Here is a 21,445-nt window from a genome sequence, read left to right on the forward strand (position 1 = left end):
CTCTCTCCTCTTGCTTTCCTCTATTCTCCCTCCTTCTCTTCTGTAATTTAGAAATGCAGCTGACACCTAGCTAGACGCTTGAGTACATGTTTTACATTACACCAAGCTGCCTTGTCATATGAAAACTTGGCAAACTCTTAAACCACATTTCCATGTTTAAAGTCATAAGTGTCAGATAAGAATGTCATGTTTCAAGTTTAAAACAACATTGGAAAAGCAATTACAAAACTAAGTATTGCGAAATGAGTTAGATGGATTTTTTTTTTAAAAACTTGAGTCTTATATCTACTTCACACAAAAATCTAGAATTTACAGGCTAAGGAGTAAGTTTGACAGACAATAGTTTTTTTAAGAAATTATTTTAAGCAAAATGTAAGCAAAATTCTTAAAATTTAAATTTTAAATAAAATTTAAATTTAAATTTATTTTAAGCAAAATTCTTAAAACAATGAATTTAATGTGTTAAATTAAAAGATAAACAGGTTGAAATCAGATCTGAGACAAATATAGAAGAATGTTATTATCTAGTTTTATATAGAGATGAATATGTGTCAGGCAATAATTGGAGTGGTTTCTATATTATAGCTAATTAAAACCCCACAATAACATTATAAGGCAGTACATTTATTAATCACACTTTTGTATGAAGAAACTGAATGTTATGGTTTGGATATGAGGTCCCCCCACCAAAGCTCCTGTTAATGCAGCAATATTCAGGGGTGAAATGATCAGATTATGAGAGCTGTACTTCATCAGTCCATTGTAATTTGGATGGACTGACTGGTGGTGACTGCAGGCAGGTGGGGCATAGCTAGAGAAGGGGGGTCACTGGGGCATGCCCTGGAAGGGTGCATCTTCTCTGTGGCCCCTTCTTTTTTCTCTACATTCTGACCCTGCCCTGAGCCGAGCAGCTTTCCTCCACTGGGCCCTTCTTCCCCCAAGACATTCAGCCTTACCTTGGCCTCAGAGCAATCTTGTCAGCCAACCATGGACCAAGACCTCTGAAACCATGAGCCTCAAATAAACTTTTCCTCCTCTAATTGTTCTTGTCACATATTTTGGCCACGGCAGCACAAAAGCTGACTAAGACACCAAAGCACATAGAAATGACTGGTGACATGGTGAGGCCGGATATGAATTCAACTCATGCGGATTCTGAGTTCATGTTCTTGACCACTGGAGACCACTGTAATATTTACCTCGCCATGTTTTATGTCTTGATAGTAGGTCCCCAGTGTCTGGTGAATTAAGCACAAAGACCAACTGGAAAATGATGCAATAAACCATCTCCACCTTCTCCCACGAAAAGGATTGATCTCTAGTAATGGTTGTGAGGATGGAGAAACTGGGATAGATTTCAAAGATATTAAGGAGTTGAAACCACTAGACCCTGATAACTCATTGGATATTGGTGGTAGAGGAGAAGGACAACTTCCAGGTTTTTTTTTTGTTGTTGTTGTTTTTTTTGCTTGGTAGATAAAGGATCAGTTGTATTATTTTCTGAGTTAAGAAATACATTAGGTTTGAATGAGTATGAAATATCTATGAGACATTTGCATGATAAAGTCCAGGAGGAAGAATTTTAAAAATAAATTAATAGAAGTAAGGCCAAAAGTACAGGAAGGAGATCAGTGTGAAGATGGGGTAAGGGATAGTACTGAGGATTAAACTGGAGCAAATTATTTTATATGTATTTATGAATATGTCAAAATGAACCTCACAATTATATGTAACTATAATGCAGCAATAAAAGAAAGTAAGTTCAGGAGGAAGTTTATATGGAGGCTTGGATTTCCAAAGAGATCTGAGCAGGAAATAGAAATCTGGGATTTTCAGGCAACAAGATCACTCAGGAAAACTAGAGAAAGAGGTGGGTCCAAGGCTGAGATCCTGGGGATGACCAACATTTGAGAGTTGGTCTCAAGAAGAGGAGTCTAGCCAGGCATGGTAGTGCATGCATGTAATCCCAGCAGCTAGAGATGCTGAGGCAGGCCCTAAGCAACTTAGCGAGACCCAGTCTCAAAAAAAAAAAAAAAAAAAGGGCTGCGACGTGGCTCAGTGGTTAAGTGCCCCTACATTCAATCCCTGTTTTGTTTTTTTTTAAGAGTATACATAAGAGATAAAGTAGGATAGGTGAGAAAAATGGGGGAAAAAACAGGAAAAACTGGTGTCAAAGAACTAGGAATAGAGAAAGTTTTGATAAAAAGGATGTGGTCAAGAATGCAAAATCTGAGGGCAGATTATATAAAATAAGGACTGAAGAGTGTAGAGTCAGAGTAACACCAGAGGTCACTGATGACTTTGATGACAGTAGATTGCATAAGTGAAGGGGACAGAAGCCAGACTTGAGTGACTCTGAGAATAACTGGCAGGGATGAAGAGAGAGATGGCAGCACACGGCTAAGAAATCAGAGAAGCAGTGATAGTTCAAAGGTGTGTAGGTTTCAAAGAGGGAGTGGTTTGAGCAGGTTTCCATGAGAGCAGGAAGGATCAGTGGAAAGGAAGAGGTTGAAGACAAAGAAGCGAATCCCAAGGGGGACTGGATTATTTTTGCGGCTGTCCACATGATTTGAAGGAGACTTACCAATAACCCTGATGTGGAAAGTGCAGCTGGCTTGGTTGCCAGATGGGTCTCTTGCTGTGTATGTGACAACCACATCTCCAATTGGGAAAAGGTAAGGCGGGGTAAAAGCTGGGTGAACATGGATTGACACCTTTTGGAGAAAAATAATATTTTGAAAGTTAATGTCAATAGCATATTCACCCCCTTTTCATTTATATATCATTAGCAAAGTATCTCTAAAATGATGCCATATTTCACATAGGAAAATGGGGGGGGGATGACACACAGCCTTTCAGACTATGCTATTTTTTTAGACTATAAAGTTGGCATAAATATGAAATTATGTTTCTTCTTTTTCAAAAAATAATAATTAAAAATTTTTATGCTCTTTATACAGTCTTAAGAACCTAAGATGACCTTAAATATCTCCATAATGTTATGTAGAACAAACATGATAAATTCTTTAAGAAAAATCTGCTGAAGTGTTCTACTTTGGTACTGAATGTTACTCTTGGAAGTAGTTCTGGAATGAACTATTTTATGTGAATAATTAAAAATACTTTTATTATTTCCTTATAGATGTCTATGAACAAAATGAACCCAAACCATTAGCATTTTGTTAGCAATTATTAATAATGCAAAATTTTTTTCCAATAGTAATGGTAACAATTTGCACTCCCATTGTCAACAGCTATAATGTTATTCTCATAGCTCCCCAATCTACATTAAATGCCATCATTCTTTGGTACATAAAAGTATCACATTAGATCATTGTTTTAATTCAGTTTTCCTTTCCTTTTCTTCCAACTCAGGACTAGGCAAGCACTCTGCCATTAAACTACATTCCCAGTTCTAGTTTCTTAATGTCTTCTGATTAAATTTTCATGTTTGCATATTACAATATATTTTTTCTTTTTGAATTATATGTTCATCCATTTGATTATTGTGGTGTAATTAAAATTATATTAGCATATTATGTAACAAATATTCTAATCTCTGACAAGTTTAAAGCATTTTTTTGTAGTTTAATGGTTGTCTTTCAAAAAATTCAGAGATTCTTAACAATACTGATGCAAATAAATTTATTTTCACTGTATTTAGAAAATACATGGAATAAAATTAGAAGCCATTCATGAAGTGATTAAATAAGCATTTAAATATATTCAATGGTATTTTTTTTCCCCTGAGTATCAGAGATTGAACCCAGGGTGCTCTACTATTGAACTACATCCCCAGCTCTTTTTATTCTTTATTTTTTAGACAGGATCTTGGTAATTGTACTGGTTGGCTTCAAATTTACCATCCTCCTATCTCAACCTTCTGTGTTGCTAGGATTACAAGCATGTGCTACTATGCCCAGCTGATGGTATCTTTTTAATGCTTTAAAAATAATTTGGAAATATATTTTGTATTTGGTATGGTTTGAGAATATAACTTCACCTTTAAAAGTCACTCACTGTAAGCTAATTGCTCTCCCTTTATGATATTTTAAAATCCACATGCACGTTAGTCATTCATTATGGTAAGATACCACACATTTTGTTTATCTGTGGAAGATATTTTAATTTCTGATATAACCAGTGGTCCTTCATTGCTTTACTTTTTTCTATTTTTTTTTTTTTGTGCTAGAAATTGAAACCAGGGCTTTTCACATGCTAAGCACATGCTCTAACACTGAGCTACATATTCCAATTCTTTGTGATACTTTAAGCTGTGTATTCTTCTACTTCAAACTTCAGAATGATTTTTGTCAAGTTTCAAAAATATTATATGGGTAGAATCATTAATATACATTTATTTTATAAATATTTAGCTTTTTCATCTACAAACATGGTATATATTTCTACTTGATTTCTTTCTAAATCTATCAATGTTTCATATTTTCCTTTAATTTCCATTCAACTTTCTCAGTTAGTATATAGCTAAATGTTCTACATTTTACCTTGAATTGTAATTAGATACTTTTAAAATAGCTTTTTATACACCAGTGTATCTCAGATAATTGTACGTGTGTGGGTGAATTAATACCTGGGTACTTAATTTAAATAATTATTTAGTTCTAGGAAATTAATACAGAAATATAAAAAGTAAGTTTAAAAGACTCATTCAGAACACAAAGTACAAATTATGAAATAAGTACTAGCTATGGAAGATAGTAAGTAGACACCTAGCATTTGAATCATTGGTATTACTTAAAAAGAAAATGAAAAAAATAGAAATATATCATCAGAAGAAAACTTCAAACTGAAGAAAGCTGTAACTATAGATAAAAAGCACTCTAGACACATTGAGACACAGGAAAAATCAATGAAGGTCTGGGGTTGTGGCTCAGCGGTAGAGTGCTTGCCTGGCACATGTGAAGCCCTGGGTTCAATTCCCAGCACCACATACAAATAAATAAATTAAATAAAGGTTCATCAATGATTAAAAAAATATTTTTAAAAAATCAATGAAGAGCAGTCAACATGTAAACAAATCTCAGGTGATATAATATAATATAATCTCAGATAATTTATTATTTAATGAAAGATTCCTGCAGCCTTCAGGAAGACCACCTAATGAGGACAATAATTAGTTCACATCAAACTCTCTTAATCATTAAATGCTAGTATGGAAACAAAAGATATTTTTGTATATGCAAATACTCTGCAAACATATCCCCTGTATAAATGATTTTTCTGAAGGGAAAGATTCTGAACATACTAAACAGAAGATCAAACACAATGAATCCCTCACAAGTGGGGTAAGTCATAGTCTGAAAGAGTTGCCAGCAAACCCCAAAACTATGTAAATACAGACTAAGTCTGAAAAACAGCCATGAATGTAGCCACAGAACAGATGGAAAAGACTATAATTTTTGGAAGGAAATATACATAATATGAAAAACTAATAATTAACCAATAATTAATAAAATACCAGATTATACCAACAAAACCTAAAGTGTCTGAAAAGTTAAACTAAGAATTTGGGAAAGACACACCAGATAATATTATTTTTTCCCCACAGTAAATTAGGTAATTGCATGTTTGTACAAGTTTTAAGAACTTTATTTAAAAACAATATATTCTTTCTATACATAATTGCAACTAACAAACCAAAGTGGAAATGAGTAATGCCAATATTCCAAAGAGAGAACTTACAGAAGGACAAAGTACTAGGAAGTTTATACTCAAGAGGCTGAACATGTCCTGCACCCCTAGCACTCACCATCAGCTCACCTGAGCAGAGAGATTCTATGGAAATAGGAGCATGCACCTGGGGAGAGCACTGGGCCCTTCCCTCTCTCTTCTCCATGGAGAGGATTGATGGAAGGGGACTGCTTCAAATCAAGTGGATGGACTTCAAACAGCACCCCATAGAACATTGGGAGGATCAGGGTACCTACATAATGGGGAGATCACATTCCATTCCAGTCTGGAGACTTTCTGGGCAGTAGAAACTTAGAGATTCCCACTAATGTGGTGAGTGGTGGGAGAGACTGACACCCCTCCCTTGGAGTTCAGGACATATCTGGATGTAGACAGGTACCTGCTTCTCCCTGGTGAATGCTGAAGACAAAAGCCTTGAGCAAGCAATATGGCAGCATGAGAGGAAGGATGCTCTGACCCTGGGTTAGTCTGCATGCCTATTCTTTGGCATAGTGAAGACATTTAAGCCAAGGGGGATGATAGAAGACTTGAGTTTTTCTTCCTATACCGCATTATAGAGATTTAAAGAGGTTTTCGGACACATCACAACACCTGGAATTGAGGAGGTGGGCAGAGTGCATCTTTATGCTAGGGAACTGGATGGGAGAGGGGTGGATCCCTGCAGGATCTTCTGCAGAATCTATATATGGACTGGACAAGAGAGCCAATGTTTGCATACTTGCTTCTCAAAGCACATCAGCAATGTAGAGAGGACCACACGGCATCAGTTAAACGAAAGGCTTTTGAAACTTTCATGGAAAAGTATTCCTACCCCAGCTGCAGTAGTTTCCTATTATTCTCATAACAAATTCCTATAAGTGTAGCAGCTTGCACTACACAAATTTATTATTATGGTTCTATATGGATCTTACAGGTTCAAGATGTTAATAAAGCTGAATCTGTTTCCTTGCCTTTCCTGACTTCTTTTGGCAGCCTTGATGGCCCCTTCCTCTACCTCAGCAATGGCAGGTAGAGCCCTTCTCATGTCATAGCTCTCTAACTCTTCTTATGTAATAGCTCCTCTCTCAGAGTTGGGAAAGGCATTTCTCTTTTAAGGAGTAGGAGTATTAAACTGGGTTCACCTGGGTATTCCAAGCTAATCTTCTTATCTTAAAATCTCTAGTTTAATAGGGTCTGCAAAGTCCCTTTGCCATGTAAGGAAACATTCACAAGTTCTGGGGCAGCCAATATTCTGGTAATCACACTGGTTAAATAAGGAAGGGGAGGTATACGAGGAACAAAAGAGCATCCATAGCTCCCTCTTCCCAAGTCACTCAGGCCAGCTCTGGGCTGCAGGAGGGAAAAACTCTGAAATGGATGAAAGATTTAAGTTTGTATTTAGATAGCAAGATTCCTCTTCCTAATCCCTGAAAGTGGATTTTAATTACAGAAAGAAACTGTTTGTATACTCCAAAGTAACCAAAGCATGTGAAAACTAGAGAAAAATAGTTATTTTCTATTGGCATCTTCCAATTCAGATTGCTTAAAATAAGTTCCAGAATGATAGTTTTGCTCACATTGTACATATAATTTAGCATCATACTTTTTCATTAAGAAATTTCCCACTTTGAAAATTGTCTTATGGAATAATCAGATGTAAAGGCAAAGATTTAGCACAGGGTGTTTATGGAAGCATCAATAGTTCTTTCCTTCCTTTCTTTCTTACCTGTGTCCAGTTTCCTGTTTCATGACCCAAAATTACAATAATTTTTTTGATAATAGTCTAAACTGCCTTTCCTCTCCTCCCCACCCCCATACCTGGTATTATAGAAAAACCCAACTATCTATTATTTTTATGCCTATACTATAGGTCGTATCTCTTCTGGAGAAATTTATGTAACAGTGCAGATTTCATCTCTTTATAAATTTATAATCACCAACCTACCCCCCAATACTATCCACTAATTATACTGTATTTCTCGGCTCTTCATACTCTTTTTCTCTCTCCCCCTCAGTATGACTTTTTAAATACTTTTTCATTTCCTTCCATCTTCTCACTATGATTAATTCTTCCAAGTATGCTTTGGGTCTTATCATTTTTCTGACCAGAAGCCACATAAAATGGATTACCTCTTTTTTTCCCTATATATTCAATGTCTCCATTTCAACTGGTTCATTCCATTTCTATTTCTATTCTTTGAAGCATATTCAAGCTCGTCTCCATTGTGATAGGCTGAATAGTGGTCCCGAACCGCCGATTAGATGCAATCCTAATCCCTGGAACCTATGAACTGGTTAGCTTCCATGGCAGAAGGAATTTAGCCGATATGACTAAATTAAGAATCATAAAATAGGGAAATGTCCTGAATCATCCAAGTAGACTAAATGTAATCACAAACTCCTTAATGAGGGATGCAGGAGGGAAGAGGATAAAGGAAAAGATATGGTGATAGAAGCAGAGTCAGAGTGATGGTTCTCCATGGCCCAAGGAACACTGGGGTCTCTAGAAACTGAGTCAGGCAAGGAAGGGATTCTCCCCAAAACTTTCAGAAGGGATGAGCATGTGACTTCAAGCTCCCTGCCCAGCAGCTCAGGAACACTACTAATGCACAGAGGCTCCATCTTTCTTCTTTTGGCCTGAAGTTAGGAGTATTTTGTGGGTCTATCATCTTTCATTCCAAAAGTCAGAAGAATTCTAAGTTGGTCCTCAGAATCTTCTTTCAGTGACTCTGAAGTTTCCCTTCATGATTTCTATCAGGCTGGCAGCAGGGGTCTCAAAGATCTGCTCATGTCTCTTAAAATCCTTCCTAATTTATAGTGGTTTTGATTTACAAATAATGATTTCAATCTTTCAATCCATCTACTGGAACATCTTATTTTACTTATTCTTCCCCATGGTCTTAATCATCAAATGAAGAAAATCATCAAAGGAAGATATCTCTAATCCCTTCTTATCTCCCAATTTGCCCTTTTTCTCTTTTCTTCTTCAATGAATATGAAAGACATTTCTCTCCTTCAGTCTAACTTAAAACCCTCCCCTGTCCTCAGAACTCCCTCCCCTCCACCTCCCTAAGGACCTCACATGATAAGTTCTCCTCTTTCCTCCACCTTCAGCTTCTTTCTTTCTGCTAGATCTACCCTGTCACTGATAAAATAAGTTTAAATATCTTTTACGTTAGAAAACAGAACCAAAACTCTTCTGTAGGAATCATGGCCTTTCTTTTCTTCATAGCTAATTTCTTTGAACAGAATTCTACTTTCCTGAACTCACTGTGATCTGTTTTCCACATGTTCTGTTAAAATAGATCTTATTAAAGTCAGTATTAAGTTTGGGCTTCAAAATGCATTATGGTTTGAATATGAGGTATGTCCCCAAAGATCCTGTTAATGCAGGAATATTCAGAGGCGAGATGATTAGGAGAACTGTAACCTAATCAGTCCATCCTGGTTTGAATGGACTGAATGGACGGTGACTGTAGGCAGGTGGGCATGGCTGGAGGAGATGGATAGTTGGAGGTGCACCCTGGAAGGTTGCATCTTCCCTGTGGCCCCATCCCCTTTTCCCTCTCTGTACTTCCTGATCTTGCCATGAGCTGAGCAGCTTTCCTCTGCTCGACCTTTCTCCCATGACGTGCTGCCTCACCTGGGACCTAGAGCAATGGAATTGGTCATCTATGGATTGAAGCCTTGATCCCCAAATAAACTTTCCCTCCTTTAAGTTGTTTTTCTTAGGTGTTTTGGTCACAGCGACACAAAAGTTGACTAAAACAAAATCTAATTTACATCTTTCAGTCCTGTGCAAATTAATTTTATTCTAGTATATGCCATAGTTGAACAGCTCCCTTTGGCATGAAAAATTCTCTTTTCTCAGTTTTACGACCACAGACTTTTCTAATCTTTTACTTCCCTAATGCCTGACTTTATCTGCCCATTTCTTGAGAGTGAATCTTTCTCAGGTTTTAATCTCTGTCATTCTGTAATATGCACACCCACTCTGGGAAAATTTGTCTACAACAGTGCTCTCAGATATACTGCTATGACAATCTGCAGATGGTTGCCAAAAGTAACCGTTTTACTATTGCACCTCCTCTGTGTGGCTGTTTGGGGGGACTGAGGACTTTTCTTTCACTCAATGCCTGTGCTTATGAACATGAGACAGAAAATAGATGTGCCATAGGTTTTCAGGCAGTTGCTTCGTCTTCTGCGATCCTTCTCTCCTTTGACCCTTCCACTCCTATCATGGGTACAGAGCTTTTCTAAAATGACTACACATTCTGGGCTACACATTCACAGCAAAATCTCTTTTAGTGATACTGTGTTGTCTAAGTCTAAATATTTGCATAGGATGACAAAGAGCAAATTAATGGGTTGGGGTTCAGGCAATGCATATAATTTGAGCTGCATGAGTTATGCACAAGGAGTGAATGCAAAGAGGAGGCAATTGGGAGAAGCTCAAACAACTCTGAGCATCTTAGTACTTGATTCTCTTGCAATAGGGAATGACAGCCTGGTTTTTAAGTTGGCACAGGCTTTGAGAAGCTGCCTAAGAGCAAACAGTAGAAATGAAAAAAATGCTTGCTGCTTGCTGCTTCCTACTGGATGGTCTGGGCTGGAATTTTTTTTTTTTTTTGAGACTTACAGATACATGGCTCCTACATCAGTGGATATGCAGTGATATCTTCAGTGTGAATTCTCCTGAAATCCTGACACATGTCCTGTGCTCTTCTTAGGGTTTGAAGGTGATGCAGCATGAGGGTGATGGGCCTTTTACTGGAAGGTGGACACATCACACACAAGAGCAGCTCAACACACATATCACACATAACCCTAGAAGCTGCATTTCACTTTAAAAAACAGATTAAAAGCTGCCTTGATTGTAAGTTTAGCCAACACAATGATCAGAACAATTACCTCAATGTATCTTGGCTGGCACAAGTTACACAGGTGTGAAAACAATTTACTATTTAAGAGCAACTTCATATATATGTAATAATATAGATAAAAGAGGAAGCTAAATTCCTAAGTGAACCTCTTTCCTAGCATCTGATGGATGATTATCTGAAGCGACTCTATGTTTAATATTAAAATTCTGTGCTCTAAATATCACTAAATTTAGATAAGCTGAATTAGAAACATTAATACTATCTCCTTCAGATTGGCCAATATGCAGTCATTTAGGGCTCATAGTTTTAAACTATGTTCATACATAGAAATTAAGAGGGATTCTACATGTTTTCTTTTCTTAGAAGGACTTCAGAGCCTAGGAAGGGGAGATGAATTTTTAGTCAAATAATCTTAGTAGAAACAAGAAATGGAGCAAGTCTATGGGATGGGATGAAAAGTTTCCATTTTAGAGATTTTTATCTGAGATTTCTAGTTAAAAATTCAAGGCTGATTATTCTTCTATCAGATGGGGCATTTACGAGTAGAGAACATAGTAATGCATTGTTATTATTAGAGTAGTAAATTTTCAGTATTATATACATTTGCAATACATTCGGAATCCATTTGAAAAAGAATGCAAATATTTATGCAAATCTTACCTTCTCACCAGAGTTGTCTTTAGCTGTTGGGATTTGCCAGGTGATATTAGCAGAGTCTTGTTGTTTCTGAGTCTTAGCCTCTATGTCCTTGGGACAGTTGATTTGAGGAGCTTCCACATCTGATCCAGAAGAACACATGAATCAATTAATACCTTAATACAAACTCCTAAGTCATGCAAGAAAGAGACAAAAGTCTGGTTATATTAATACCTTATGACTCATTTTCTTTACATGCCGTTGGAATATGCAAGTGTTTTCCCAAGAGCTTACCTTAGCATGACTTACAAGGCCCTTCCTGAATTGGTACCTGCTGACCTCTTAGCCTCATTTCTTCAACTTCTCTACTGAAACTCCACATTGAATTACTCTCAGGCCCATGAGAGCTCCAGGGTCTTTCTTTTACTTGGACCCTTGTCTGTGTTCTTTTATTACTCGAATAAAAATTGCCCCTTTACCTGGGAAACTACTGCTTGTCCTTTGATTTTCAGCTTAGATAAAGCTCTTTGAGAAGCTTTCTCTGACTCTCCCAGTCCAGCTGGGGTGCTTGCTTCCCAAGTTCCCACCGTCCTCTATACGTGTCCCAACCATCAAATTCAATGCTTCATTTAAAATCAAATTTTCTCTCCTAATAGAATTGAAGTTCTTTAAAGGTCAGGATATCTTTTCTCTATTAACTCACACAGTGCCTGGGATATTACAGGAGCTTAGTAAATATTTTTGGAATGAGACAAAGACATAAACAGAAAAAAAAAAAAAAGAATGTTGACAGTGGCAGTAGGAAACCACACTTGAAAATGAGGCTGTCAGGCAGAACTAATTAGCAGTCCTATAAGGTATTGTCAAAACAACAAATTCAAGCTAGTGATTTGTGTGTGTGTGTGTTGTGAGACTTTTCAAATACTAAATTAAATGTGCTAACATTCTACAGATCCACAAAAGCCAGAGAGGTACTAAGTTCTTATTATATGATTAATACATCCTTTATTTTAACTTATGTTAAATTAGATATTCAGTAACTCAGAGCTGGATGTATGTGAACTGATTTCATTTAGTCTCATATCTTATTATTTCTTTAAAATTTTATAAATTTATATTTTCTTTTTCTCAGAGCATATTATACCTAGATATTTTTCCCCTACAAAGATGCACAGTAGCACATTGACTGTGGCAATCTAAAAATGTATTTAATTTTTCATTCATACTTAAATGATAGCTTGACTGGATTTAGAAAAAAATGCATTTATTTTCTTTCCACATCCTGTAGACATGTCTGTGTTTCCTTCTGACACTTAGAACTGTAAATAAGAAGTGTAATGTGAATCTGATTCTTCTAGTTTTGGGTAAAATTTTTTTCTTTCATCGAATATACTGAAGATTTTCTCATTAAGTTCACATCTCAGAAATGTCATGAGGAATAGAGAAGTTGTGTCAGCCCAATGTTCTAGGGCAATTTCTGGGCTAAGGGTTTAAGTCTATAGCTCAAGGAAATTTTCTTCTGCAGGAAGAAAGTTCTTCTTCACCCCCTTTCCTCTCTGCTTTTGGTACTCCTTATTGCACAGACATGGGAGTTTCTCTGTCGGTTATTGACATCTCCTAACGTCTACCTTTTTGGTTTGACGAATTGGGATATTTAAGTTCTTTGTTTATTACTTCTCCATTCTGAGGGAATTCTCAGTTTGGTCCTTGCAATCACTAATACTGATTTCAACAACATCCACTTTTGTATTTTCCTTTTTTGCTTTTCTCCTTCTTTTGGAGATCTTCTTGCTATTTTTATTTCTAGGAACTCTTTCTTGTATTCAAAAGCACCATCTCCCTAAGAATCTGCTCTTGCTTCAGGGAAAATGAAAATGTCCTCTTGCAGACATAATGAGATGCGGGATTCAAAATTCTAGGAGCTCTTATATGTTTTAATCAATTCAGTTTTACCTGCTTTATGTGGACCAGAATTCCTCACAGATTTTCATTGCCTGAAGGAAAACTTACCTTATTTCCAGCACCAAAAGGATCCTTTTATTTATTTATTTATTTATTTATTTATTTATTTCTTCTGTCATTGTCTGGCATTTTATAATTAGATTTGGCAAATCCACCATTTGAACCAGAAATTCTCAAAGTGAGTATTGGGGTGATAACATTTTATCATAGATTGTCAGCAAAACATGCAAAGAGGGACAGTCATACACCACACTCTTGTGCTATTATTAAGAAATTTGGTTTCAAACCTGACCGACGTAGTGACCCACCTTTACACACAGCTGTCTGAACTTTGGCACTCCATTTCCCAGAAGTGGCACATCTTACTTCTCTGACTCCAGATAAAATAAAACCTTGGTGGCAACTTAGCTGACATATCGTCCCAGGTTTAGCTGGCTGCTTGCCACAGTTGGGAGGTGATATGATGACACCTTTGGGCTTCTGAAAGGTGGAGCAATGGCGTTCTGTTGGAGGGAAATGAGACAATATTATTTGCATTTTCACAAATTAGAAATGCCACAGATTTAGAAATGTATCCAAGAAAAATACAATTGGGCTGCCTTGGATTGACATAAATCACTAACTGCATATGATAATATATGATGTATTGCAAATAATGCTGAGAACTATATCTCTTTTGTTACCTCTTATTCTTTTGCCAATATATCAAAGCCTTGAAAAACTTCTGATATTTTAATCAATGCTGTTTTTGACTTTCATCATTTGCTTGGAGCACCCACATTTGGTTTGCAGAATACTATCTTAGAGATTTGAAATATAAAAGAATAAATTCAATCCCATCTTTCATCAATTGAGTGATTGATTCAACAATCAATTTTTATTTTCTGAATTTTTTGGTGAGCACATAGTGAGAAAAATTTTCATCCCTTCCCTAAAATCACTGTTATATGGAGGGCCTTGACCCTTTATGGTCTCTTCAGCATGAGTGAAGCACAGCTGCTGAATTAGGCAGAATGCAAACAAAATGGAAAAATCAAGGATAGGGCTGAATGCAGGATGTGTGTGTGTGAGTGTGCATAGGTGCACATTTATTTGTTGCAGTAGAGATTCTAAAAATGCTATGGCAGTGAAAGACCTTTTCCCCCTAAGAATTCAGTTTGTCTCTATTTCTGTACAGCATGAGCCATGTGCCTTCCCAGATTTCTTGTTCTGCTATCAAGAGGAAAATCAGAGCCAAATGTGTGGTCTGAACTGGACTATGTGGGATTCAGTGTCCTTTATTCACAATTAGCCCTTTATAAAGTAAGGAAATCACCCTTTGGTCTCAAAATTGTTGAAGATTTTATTGTCTTTTTTATTGCTTGTTCATGGGGCTCTGGGTGAACATATCCTTAATTTTCATTCAATCTAAAATACTGACTTTTTCTTCTTAAAATATCTGCATTGCTTTTATGCTTAATCAATTCTACAATTGGTTATCATTCACTTATGTGTAGTATATGTATATTTTCTTCTAGGTTTTATTTTTTACTTCATAGTTTAAAACCTATGAAGAATTCATTTCAGTGTGCAGTGTGAATTGAAGATTAAGAAAAAATTTATTTTGTTTTGTTTTCCTCAAGTAGTTAGCTAATTTTCTTATATGGTCTGTTGAATAGATCCTTTTTGCCCCTCTCAGCTGATACATGGTACTTCCTTAATAATATATCAGATTTGTAAGTTTCAGGGTCTATTTAGTCCTCCTGATTTGTATGGCAATCTGCCTACTGTAATTTTTGCAATCTTAATTTATATTTTAAAACCTGAAAAGCTACTTTCTCTGTACTATTCTTATTGCTTTTCCTTTTCAAACTTATTTTGGTGATTTTGACTGTATATTCTTCTATAAGCCCTGGAATTACTCCTTAATCCCCAAGAAAAAGTGCAAAAAATATTTCCTTTGAGGCTGCTAAATGATGTGGCATTTTGTCTATACATATATTTGAATAATTTCAATAAAACTGCATACAAATGTTCAACTGCTCTTTTTTGTTTCTCAGTAATATTTTCTAGTTTTTTAAAAAATACAAGTTCTACACATTTCTTTTTAAGGTTATTCTGATATATATTGTTTAGTTCTTTTAAATGTGATTTCTTATTATATATCCTGCTTATCATTCATAGAAAAGTTGTTTATTCGGGATTCTTTTGATGTTAGTAAACTTTCAGATTTTTGGTAGATTTATTCTAGATTTTTGGTAGATATGTAATCTAAAAATGATGATGATTTTCAAACTTGTTATCTCTAATCTCATTATTTATTATTAGGACTAAAGTTTATAGAACAATATGAATACTTCTGAGCATCCTCTTCATTTTTCAGGTTTAACAAAACTCTCTATCTTGCTTTCCATAGCAGCTGCAGATTTAAGATAGACATATTTTATTGTGTCAGCATATCAATGTATATGAGTTGCTTAAAATTTTATTTAAAATGTATTTTAGCTGGATTGGGTATGATGATGCATGACTATAATCCCAGCCACTTGGGAGGCTGTGGCAGGAGAATCTCAAGTTCAAATCCACCATGCAACTTAGTGAGGCCCTAAGCAACTCAGTGAGACCTCGTCTCAAAATTTTAAAATTAAGTAATTTAAAAAATACAAATGTATTTTGTTTGTATGCTGTTTTTTAATATATGTATATAAAGGTCTGGGGGATATGGCTCAGTAGTTAAGCACTCATGGGTTCAATCCCTGTACCTGCCCCCCCCAAAAAATAAAGCCAACTTCTTTACATGATAATGAATACATTTTTGTCTTCTTTAAGCAGCCATCCAATTTTCCCTATTGGTTATAATGAAACAATGTATTATACTGATAGAATATCTAACTTTAAACCCTTTTTACATTTCTAATATAAATTTGTTTTGTTAGACCATGCCTTTGAATGTATATGCTAGTATATTTGCTATTATAGTTATACATGGGTTTATCTATAGTCTTCTATTGTTTTTTGGTAATAATTGTCAGGTCCACAACAAGTTTGATAATATGAACAGGCTAGCTTTCCATTATCTGGGCCAAGCTTTAAAATTTGAGAATTACTATTTCTTAAAGATTGAGAAAAATTTCCCCTCACTGAGCCCTCAGTCATTGTCAGGAATGTTTAATGTTATGATAGCATTATTCATTTTTATGAGTAATGGTATGTGTGCATTTCTGCTTTTTTCTTGAATTATTCAAGATCTTGCATTTCCTTAGATGTCATTTATATCAAGAGTTTTCAATTTTAATGCACAGATTTATACAGTTTAAAAAAATTCAGACCTCTGAATACTTTGTTATAGTTTCTCAGAAAAATTAGATTCCTGCATTTTTTGAACTTATATTTTAAGTTCAATTTTATTACTTTAAAGATTTCCCTCTTTACCATTCTACTGCATCCCATCTCCGTTTATAGTTCATTATTCTTAAACAATTATTGATGTGTCTTTATTTTAGTTCTTCATGCAATTTTTTTTCTCAATAATACTACTAATAATAAAAATACTCAGTAATTTTTGTTCTTGTGGATTTTTAAGTTTCACTGGTTCACAATTTTGTCCTTTTAACATGGCAAAGCTGAATTATGTTTAATAAAGCAAGGAGATTATACAGCATTTGCTTTTAAAACAAAATCCATCCAAGCTGGCCTCAATTAAAAAGAATTGCCACTTGAAGCTGTAAACATCAGTGAGTTGGAAAATTGAATTCAGTGTAGAAGGTTTTTCTAACCAGTAGAGAGGACTAAAACCACATGCCTGTCTATGTACCTCAAACACCATGCATACCTCCATGTGGAAGCTTATTCATTCATATTCATTATGAACCAGTGCTCAATTCTTGGAACACCAGAGAAATCAGAGAGCAGGAGACCCCATGCCTTCCAGGCACTCACCCACACATCGAGGCTCTGCACCATCCCACTGGGCATTTCCTTGACAGGTAAGCTTAGCGCTTCCTTCTAGTCTGTATCCTTCATCACAGGTAACCAAGCACGTTGTCTTGTAGGACATTTCCCCCGTAGAACAGCTAATGTGGCCATGCTTAGGCTGGCGGAGAGGAGGGCATGTTCTCACTACAGAAAATGTAAGCAATTAGATCTAAATAAGGATAAAAATTACAATTCTGAGTTTACTAATGTCTTCACATTGCAAGTGAGAACATGTCCCACAATGAATAACACACCATCATTTTTTTGTTACTATGGGGTAACTTGAGGCTGATGTTTTCTCAACTGCATTACCCAGACAATGCCACTGTGTCTACCCCTCTGCCGAGGGATGGGACATTTAAAACATCTGGAAGGTCTAGACCCAAATGCACCATGATGGCTGTAGATAAGGGGTGGTCAAAAAAGGGAGGTACCTGCAGCCCTGATCTGCGCCTTTGCTGTGATTTTCCAGCTATGTTCCAACGAACATCTGTCTTTTCCCAAGACAGATGTTGTATGCTCATGATCAGCTCACTTCGGAAACCTCAGGATCTTTTTTTTAAGGGTCCCAGTCTCTGCAAAGCTGCCCAACATCTACGATCTTAAATTCCAGTGTTCCACTGTCTGATATAACTCTGGTCCTTTAGCTTTTTCTCTCTTTTCTTTCCATACAACTACACAAATTCTAATTCATGATGTTAACCTTGATTTATGTATTAGCATCAGTTTGGTAGTTTTGTTTGTTTGTTTTTGTTGTTGTTGCTGTGCTGGATACTAGGAGCTTCCTGTCCTCTAGTCATTTCCCCCACTTTTCTTCCCCCAGCATAGAAATGCGCCCAGCCATAAGATTATAAATCCACGCTTCCCTCATAATTACAGAGCCAACGAGAGGCAGCTGCAGTTGTGTGGAATTCCTGGGAAAGCTTCTGAAAGGGGTGTCTTGATTGAGAGAGAACTTCTTTGTCTTCCTGTTTTCCTCTTTCTCTCTTCCAAATCACAGACATCGAGTGATAGTACCCCAGCAAGCTATTGCATATTTATATGACACTCCAGGGAAAGTAGGAAACACTAAGATGATAGATAAAAACAGTAAAAGCCTTAGTCTCTGATGACAGTGGAGCTGTTCCACCAGGTTTGGATGGCTTGATTTATCCTTTTAGATGAGGGGAAAAGCCTGAATGGGCTTAAAGCATTGTTATTTGGATCTTGATACCAATAGCTGAACACAGGTCCTAATTCTCTCTACCCAGCAACCCATTCACTTTCCCTTTTTTCACTTGTTAGGGAAAGAACTTTCCTCTCTTTCAACTCATGGGATTTGTATGTGCTCCAGCTCTGCTCAGGGGTGGAGCATGTGACCTAGGATCGCATTCCCCTACTCTGGGAATTGAGTGGGTACAACTGGTGATATGGGTCCTTTCTTGATCCTCTGAATTGACCATGACAGTGTAGTTGGGGGGCTAATTAACTAAGCCCTGGATGCCAGAAATGCCCCCACACCTCAGCAAGCCTCAACACCACCATCAAGGGAAGTTTCATGGGGTATCCAGAGAAACCTATGTTTTCTAGTTCTGCCATCTCTGACCAGTGGCCTCAACATGACACCAGAGAAGCTCCAAGAGGGCTTCTCCTGCTTCTGCATGTTTCCAAACAATGTCTGTGCTCTGGAATCTCCTGGAAAGACTCCCACACTGTCCAACCCACTAAAATCCACAATGTATCTTAGAGCCAAGTTTGATTAACTCCATCATGCCCCCATGCCTGTTTCTGACAACCTTCAAGATCATTCCTCATCTACCAAGTTTATCCAATATACCTGATGCAGATCTGATTTCTATAGATTCTTGAACTTTCCCTCCAGAATATGTGTTCCATCTTCAGTAAATTCCCTTAAATCCTAAACTTTCCTTTTGAACTTCTCCTTTACTCTTTTATCCTAATCAAAATCTTATTGTCTTCTTTAGTCACAATCTGGAGGTCAGAGAGGCATCTTCATTGCTCCTTATCTTCTGCTCAGAGCATTCTTTCTTTCTCTTTCCTAAAAATCTCCAGCTCCTTTAAAGTATCCTATGCATCCAACATCCCTTTTTCAGTTCTCTCTTTCTCATTGTCACACCCACCCGCACCTCCACCATTATCGATTTCATTATCTATGCAAATGATCATTCCAATATCTTGGAGTCATAGTCTTGACTTCCTGTCCTCCAGTGACCATGTCATTCATCCTACCTCAGCTGCCATGTCCTCTAGACCTCACTATCAACCATTCAAGTACCACACCCTCTGACAATTACCTCCTACTTTTCAGGATCACTCCTTCAAGTGCCTCAACTCCATGAATGTCTACCTCACCGGGGGTCTCCTATCTGCTATGTGCAGAGAAAGCCATCACTGAAGTGTTTATTCTTTTTCTAGGCTTCCTTTCCTCTAGTGCTAGGTTTGATCTGCTCCAATCAAGGTTTCCAGTCATGGGAAGGTGGGAAGAGAGTATGGGAGAAAGGAAAGAGGGAAAATTAGGGGAGGAAAAAAAGGAAAGAAAGAGAAAGAGAAGAAAAAGGTAGATGAAAGAAAGGAAGGGGATGGGAGAGGAGAGACATCAAACAGCAGGGGAGGTTAATCAAAACTATAGGAGGTCATTACCTTGGGTGAGCTCTTGCACTAGGCTTCAACAGATCAAATCACACCAAAGGATAGTGTATATCCATCATATCACATATATCATATATATAATATCTACATATACATAAATATACTTTTAAAATTTATGTATGATAGAAACTTTAAAACAAAGGAAAGAAAGCTGGGGCAAAATATTCAAGTATATGTTCAACTGAAGTCATCAATATCCAAATCATTCAGCAGGAACCCATTCAAATTATATTACTTGGCAGAGAATAAATATTGAGTTCATTAAATATAAACCTAGGATTTATTACTCCACAGAGAAAGTTCAGGCATTACAATAGAGGTTAAATTATAAAGCCTTTCTATCCCTAGGATGGTTTGGATTAAAGTTAACTATTGACAAAAAATGAATGAAAATATTTTGCCTTCTGCATTTTTGACTTTTATTGAATGTGTCTATCATTCATAGTACACTGTCAAATGTCAGGTTGCCTTAAAAGATGAATAAGATAAATTCCTATGATTAAGATAAAAAAAAATCTGGAAAACCATATTAAACAATTGCTTTTAGCTTCAATAAAAGTAAAAAAAAATCACTATAGCTTTCCAAAAAGACGAAATGGATTTGCAACATCTCTCAAGAGTACTGATAATAAATTAAAGTTGGTCTCTCAGACAGATGCAAATTATATAGCTTCTGAGATGTTGGTTTTTAATAAACTTCTATTGCTCCTTAGGGAAAACAATAAAATATGCAGCATTTTCTATTTATTTCTTAAATATTTTATACTCCTTTCAGTCAAGAATGACTAATTGTTACCATTTTAAATAAGAACTCATTTGTTTTCTAGATTCAACCTAAATTTTCTTATTTTAACAAGATGAAAAATCCTGCAATAAATGTTTCCTGACTTACATTCATGTTAAAGCAATACCTAAATATATATTTAGTTTTATTAGAAAACATAAATTTATCCTTATTTGATCATTACACATTATATACATGGTTGAATTATCACACTGTACCTCCAAATATGTATGATTATTATGTCATTAAAAATTAGAAAAATAATTAAAAAAATTTAAAATAAATACACCAATTTGGTCTTTTAAGAGAACAATCTACTATGTACTAAACATTGAAAGAAGTGGAAAATGTGCAGTGGTTCTCATCTTAAAGATAAATCAGATATTTTTCCCTAGACACATGCTTTCTGATATACAGTCAATCTCCAAATTCTGATAATATCTATTACTGAAAAGAAAGCCAGTAAGTCTGATGTTAAATGTAGGCTTCTTATTTCAACCTTCTCAGAAAAAAGAATAGTCTCACAAAATTTAATTTACTATGATATTGTTTTAGCTAGTTGTCATTTAAAACCACAAGAGAATTCTTACTAGTTTAGAAAGAAATGCATAATTCAGATAAAACTGGAAAAGGTTATAGGTGACTTAGGAAGAGTGGCTAGGAGGAATAAGAATCAAGGCGGCCAATGACTATTCAATATTACAAAGACATTAACATGAAATGTGTGAAAGTCTTTATATTTCAACTGATCTTTCATTTCTGACTCAATCTTAAGAAAGAATTTCATGGAAAAAAAGACATGATGAATATTATTCTCTGCCCTAATGAGATTTTAATTAGACCTGTAAAAATACTACTTTTTCTATACTACCTTCTCAGCGTCAGA

The 21,445-nt window shown here is 36.1% G+C and overlaps 1 protein-coding gene across 1 annotated transcript in view; it reads right to left on the reverse strand.

Moving 5' to 3' along the window:
• Positions 1-21,445, reverse strand: part of Svep1 (sushi, von Willebrand factor type A, EGF and pentraxin domain containing 1) — a 177,261-nt gene that overhangs the window by 95,164 nt on the left and 60,652 nt on the right. Inside the window, exons 6-9 of the mRNA XM_046451540.2 lie at positions 17,091-17,270; positions 13,481-13,675; positions 11,235-11,353; positions 2,585-2,714 (exon numbers count right to left, since the gene is read on the reverse strand). Coding sequence (XP_046307496.1) covers positions 2,585-2,714; positions 11,235-11,353; positions 13,481-13,675; positions 17,091-17,270 — 624 coding nt within the window. The remainder of the gene's footprint in view (positions 1-2,584; positions 2,715-11,234; positions 11,354-13,480; positions 13,676-17,090; positions 17,271-21,445) is intronic.

The sequence above is a fragment of the Marmota monax genome, unplaced genomic scaffold (genome assembly GCF_021218885.2).
Source record: "Marmota monax isolate L192 unplaced genomic scaffold, Marmota_monax_Labrador192_F-V1.1 WCK01_AAM20220418_F8-fsc00020, whole genome shotgun sequence".
NCBI lineage: Eukaryota > Metazoa > Chordata > Mammalia > Rodentia > Sciuridae > Marmota > Marmota monax.